This window comes from Ananas comosus, unplaced genomic scaffold, assembly GCF_001540865.1.
Source record: "Ananas comosus cultivar F153 unplaced genomic scaffold, ASM154086v1, whole genome shotgun sequence".
Classification (NCBI taxonomy): Eukaryota; Viridiplantae; Streptophyta; class Magnoliopsida; order Poales; family Bromeliaceae; genus Ananas; species Ananas comosus.
Window position 1 is genome coordinate 19,943 of NW_017891101.1, and position 5,351 is coordinate 25,293.

Genomic DNA, 5,351 nt, shown 5'->3' on the forward strand with positions numbered 1-5,351 from the left:
TTATAATTTTGAATTAGATGTAATTAACAGCCTTCTTGTATAATTTAACAATATTAGTTTTATCTAACAATGACTTGAACTTCTTAAATTTAATTATTTTCTCTTTAGGATATGTTACTACCATAATTTCTAATGTGCTGACATTAAATTAAAAATAAAATTAATCTAGCAATCATGTGTATAAAATGTTCTCTTGTTTAGCTAAATGTTGCATCTAATTGGTTGGGTAACTTACAAAATATTTGCACATGAAAGCTAAGGGCAAAATTGGTATTTATAAAATTAATCTAACACTTTTTGTCACTATTCTTATTTATTCCAAGAAACTTACCAAACATAATTTCTGTTATTTTCAGAAATAATCGTTTTACAAACCAAATACTATTTTATTTTTATCCCTGATTATTCTAGAATAGCAGACTATTCCAGAATTAAACAAATTTATCCCCAAAATCATTATTCCCGAACTAAATGGTACCTAGTGACTTGGAGGTCCAAATAGTGCTTTTGCTAATTAATTAATGGTTTTTTTATGGATAATGTAATGCATAGATATAGATACGTGGATTCTTCCTTGTCACCCGATTTGCTAAAATAAAACCGCCCCGTTGTTGTTCTCCCACTCTAATCTTTCTTCTTCTTCAATGGGAGTCGTGGTTGTCGCCGCTGCGATTCGCTTCTCCTCTCATCCTCCTCCTCTTCCTCTTCCTCTTCCTCTTCGTCTTTCCCTCCCCTCCTCCTCCTCCACGCTCTTCTCCGTTCCCCTTCGCTCTCGCCCCATCCTTCGCTCCGTATCCATGGCCTCCTCCTCCTCCGCCTCCGCCTCCGTCGGTGAGCTCCTCTCCTTCGCCATTGCCCTCTCCTCATCCTCTTCCTCCTCCTCCTCCTCCTCCTCTTCCTCCTCCTCCTCTTATTCTTCGCACGACCCTAGGGTTTGGTTGCGTCAATGCGTGTTCTGGTCGATCGTGCTTAACTGGTTGGCCTTGCGATTGGGCTTAGGATTTAGATTCGATGAATAGCAGAATCTCATGAATAGTGGAATCTGATCTATTTTTCCCTGTTTTTTTTTATTAGCACCCCTTAGCCTTTCATTTGTTTTGATTTGAGTTATCTGAATCAAGAATTTTGAATTAAAATTAAAATTAATGGTTTCATGAGCTATTGGTTATTATTTATTTATTATGAAATCTACACTCAAGTAGTTAGAGTAGTGAAATTTGATAGAATCACTGCTGGAATCTTATGGAGAGAAATGATTGTTTCCTCACATGCTATGGGAGTAAGATGTTCCGAGTTCAAATCCCACCAAGACCCTAGCCTTTATTTTATTCCCTTCCATTTAATTCAAATTCACATTTCGAGCCCAGATGTTCGGGGGACTGTTGAATATAATATATTAAAGCCTTGTTTTCTGACAACTTTAAAGTTTTTGGACGAAAATATTTGTTTCACGTTATTTTACATGGTATCAGAGTCTCAGAGTATAAGGTCGTGAATTCAAATTCTGCCAGGCTCCTAGATTCAATTAATTTAATTTCCTTCCATTCAAATCCAAGTTCACGTTTTGGGCATGTCAAAAAATCTTGAACCTAGACGCGAGGGGGATTGCTGAATATAAAATATTAAACTAGTGTTATTTGGTAAAAGTCTTGAACCTACACGTGAGAGAGAGTGTTGAATATGAAATATTAAAATAGTGTTATTTGGTAGCTTAAGCGTTTGGAGTGTTGACTATAAAATATCAAATTAGTTATTTGGTAACTTAAGCTTTTGGAGACAAATGGTGGTTTCTTAATCTCTTTTTGGATGTCATTTTTGTTATTTAAGAATTTAACAGCAGTACTTTCAGGAAATACTGATTGTACAAATTTATTGGTATGCTATTATGCTTGTTTCTTTTGCCATTTTCAAAAGCACTACACATTATTTGATTTTGCAATTTCAGCCCACTTCGACTATGGCTCGTAATATATTTTTGAGGACCGAAATGCCTCCGGTTGAGATCTTTTGTGTGTAAATCTATCACAATGTTGGCGAAGGACCTTTAGATTCAGGACAACAGCTTTGGATCCAAAATTTGCAAAAATCCTCCTTGGATTTTGGTGATTAGGTTTTATAAGTTCATGCTTGATGAAATTATAATTGTAGTTTATCCAGTAGCCCTACTGTTATCGCCTGTTCATCCGCAGGTTCTTATCTGTGGTAGTGCAGCACTTATTTCAATGTATCTAATACCTTTTTGAAGGTTGATGGATTAGTGCATTTCAGAAAAAAGATCGATAGGTTAGTTAGCTAATTAACTGCTGAAAGGAGCCCTATGTGTAATGTGGAATAGTTGATCCTTTTACCAAATGGAGAACCTTTTTTCATCGTTTATGAAAGTTTGCAAATTCTATTTGTTGCTTGACGAAGAGGCAATGGATCTCGTGCGTATACGCTCTGAAGCTACCAAACTTAACAGTACTACTAAAACCAAGTATAATGTCCATGTTATCTTTTCCTAGTTGATAGTCATTGATGGCTAGTTTAGTCAGGAGCCTAACTGTGGAAATAAACCATGATTTATGATAAACTGATCATCCTCTTCGTTTCAATTAATGTGTTGGTGGTTTAGATTCTCCTTTTACCCTACATACAACTCTTATCGATTTTCTCCTCTCGAATGTGCCAATGCCCGATAAGGAATAGAATAAAACCATGTTATTTGACCTGTTCTGTTCCTAGCAAGGATTTAAGTGCCGTGGCATAGGGTCGTGTTGAGAATTTGTTGGTACGGAAGGTCATGGTGCATGCCATGTCTTGCCGGTGTGTGTCGATCATAAAATACATATGTGGCGACACACTATGACATGAAATATTTATTTTCTTTGGCACTAATATATTCTAGTTGCTTATTGTATATCTTTATCAAACCTTTTACACTTTATTGAGATAATTACTTCCTAATTTCAAAGAAGAGAGATTTTGAACCGTGCCTTGGGCACGGGGGGTTATATCGCGCCAATATTTTATCGGCATGGTAGGCATGGCCTGTGCCGATGGCCCTTAAATCTTTGGTTCTAAATTTATAGATTTATTTTGATAGCACCAGTTTGACACTATATTAAGGGATTGGAGGTTATGCTTTGCGTGCTGAAATTACTAATTTTATTCAAAAGGGTATTAAATCTAATAACAGACTGCCCATCGACGCAGGCCGTGATAATAACAATGAAATCAAATAGAAGAGGGGATTAAATCTAATAACAAGTGTTATTAAATCTAATAACAGACTGCTCTGATATGAAGTTGTGATTATAATGTTTGATTTTCTTGTGTAAGCACTAGTATTGCGTAAGCGTTTCAGAAGTTCCTTTTCTATCTTGAGGCTTTTACATATATATATCCCCACAACATCATCAGTTACAAGTTAACCTCTATAAAAAAAAATAATTTTTGCATATACCCTTGTTAGCGCAGTTTTTAAAAGCATATCCTTCTAAATTTCTAGGGTAGAAGTATAGAGGTGCTTGATGTATATATAATTTGAAAGCCTCTGTTTGCTTCATAGGTGCAGAAACTTCTTATGAGTCAGGAATGAAGTTATCTTGCTTTGACATTGTTGGAGAAAATGATCTGCTGATTGTGGGCCCAGGTGTTCTTGGTCGGATGGTAGCTGAAAAGTGGCAACAGGTTGTTGGGAATTATGGCTAATATTAAGATTTAGAATTACTTTCTTGAACCTTCTTAAAATTTAAACATCTTTTATTTGTGTTTGATCAGCGTAGACTGTTTTAATTAAAGTAAATACAGATTGTAATGTTAGTCATGTCATTAAGGAAATTCCTTGTTTCTTTCACTTCATTCCTAAAGACTGAAGACGCTGATGTTCTGCGCTGTTTTGTAGAAGATCTAGGGTTATGTATGTCATTCCAAGTGCCGGAACAATAAACTTATAACAAAATGAAGTAGTTCATCATATAGTATGATAGTAATAGAACTATGGAAATAAAACTGCAACATATTGGAGCCAAATAGATTACCTGTCAATTTTAGTTGGAGATGCATAGGTGGTGATAGAGATGACATTATCTGGGACAGAATATTATTCTGTGAGAATATTTTCAACCCAAGTTGTTAACTCTCTACCAGCTTAAGCTTTTAGAGACAAATAGTTGTTTCATATAATTTAACATGGTATTAGAGCAGGAGGTTCTGAGTTCAAGTCACGGCAAGCTCCTAGCATTATTGATTTCCTCTCATTTAATTCCACGTCATAGGGCTCTCAAGCCCAAACGTGAAGGTGAGTGTTAAATATAAAAATAAAATGAAAATATCATTCTCTACCAGCTTAAAATGATTGTGTCATATAATTTAACACGAGTAAACTCTAGGTGGCTTTAGATGTGAACTTTTCTTTAGTTAATTGCAACAGCTGATTCGTGCATTGATCTAGATCAAGGTTTAAAGTGCTGTGGCACGGGGCGTGCCGCTGTTTGCTTGGCACGGTATGGCACCGGCATGCTTCCGTGCCGATACCGTGCCGATACATAGTACGTTTGCATGCCGATGGATACGCATGCCGTCCTACTGGCACGCTTTGGTACGGATTTATTTCAGTTTTTTTAGTTCTAATAAGCTCTTATAATATTATTTTGAAAGATTTAATTAAAAATTATGAATATTTGCTATGTATAGCTTATTATATTCATCAATTAATATACTTGTAAGCTTTTTTGTATGTAAAATACAACTATATCTAATGCAGAATCGAAATTTTTATAGGTTAGAATTTTTAAAATGCGAAAACATCTTTCTTTCTTTTGACCATATTACAGTCTTTCTTTTATAAAATACAAAAAAAAAAATCAAATAAATCCAACTTGTTAACGTAAAGTTAAAAAAAAATTATTAAATCTTATTTTGTTTTTGCAGATCAATAACTGAGGGCAAATTTTTAATTTACAATATTGCGATCCCATACGGCCCAAGCCCTTTGGGGGCTGGCGCACCCCAAAAACAGTGCCCATTTTTGTTTCACAAATGGATAGTATTTAATCAAAAATTTTTTCACCACTGACGATAAAATTTTGGGGCCAAATTTAGAAAGGTAAAACAAAATAGAATTCAAAAACAAATTTTGTGAACAATGGATCAAGGCATAAATTTATTTTGCCTGTATAGAAGATTAAAATATGAAAGAATTAAAAAACTATATTATATCAATGGAACTTAAATTTATTTAGATTTATTTGTTCATTATAATTTATTTGCTTTTAATTTTTTTTGAATAGATCTAATAATTTTTTTGACAAAGTAAGATTAATTAAAAAAATAATTTTTTTTCAATACTTTTTAAATAAGTTTAATTG

The 5,351-nt window shown here is 34.3% G+C and overlaps 1 protein-coding gene across 2 annotated transcripts; it reads left to right on the forward strand.

Annotated features, from left to right (window-relative positions):
- Window positions 1-580: 580 nt before the first annotated feature.
- Window positions 581-3,709, forward strand: LOC109704639. Of its 2 annotated transcripts, none has more exons than XM_020225402.1 (2): window positions 581-831; window positions 3,557-3,709. In XM_020225402.1, exons 1-2 carry the CDS (start codon window positions 645-647, stop codon window positions 3,691-3,693), a joined length of 324 nt encoding a protein of 107 aa, XP_020080991.1. In that variant the 5' UTR covers window positions 581-644; the 3' UTR covers window positions 3,694-3,709. The 2 variants fall into 2 exon arrangements, with proteins under 2 accessions (XP_020080991.1, XP_020080990.1); XM_020225401.1 differs by having other exon boundaries at window positions 587-831; window positions 3,551-3,708.
- The last annotated feature ends 1,642 nt before the right edge of the window (window positions 3,710-5,351 follow it).

What these genes read in the sequence shown, in the direction of transcription:
- LOC109704639 (XM_020225401.1), top strand. Translation starts at nt 645, where the DNA reads ATGGGAGTCGTGGTTGTCGCCGCTGCGATTCGCTTCTCCTCTCATCCT. An exon ending in CTCCGCCTCCGCCTCCGTCG is followed by an intron (nt 832 to 3,550) that starts GTGAGCTCCTCT and finishes TTTGCTTCATAG; the next exon opens with GTGCAGAAACTTCTTATGAG.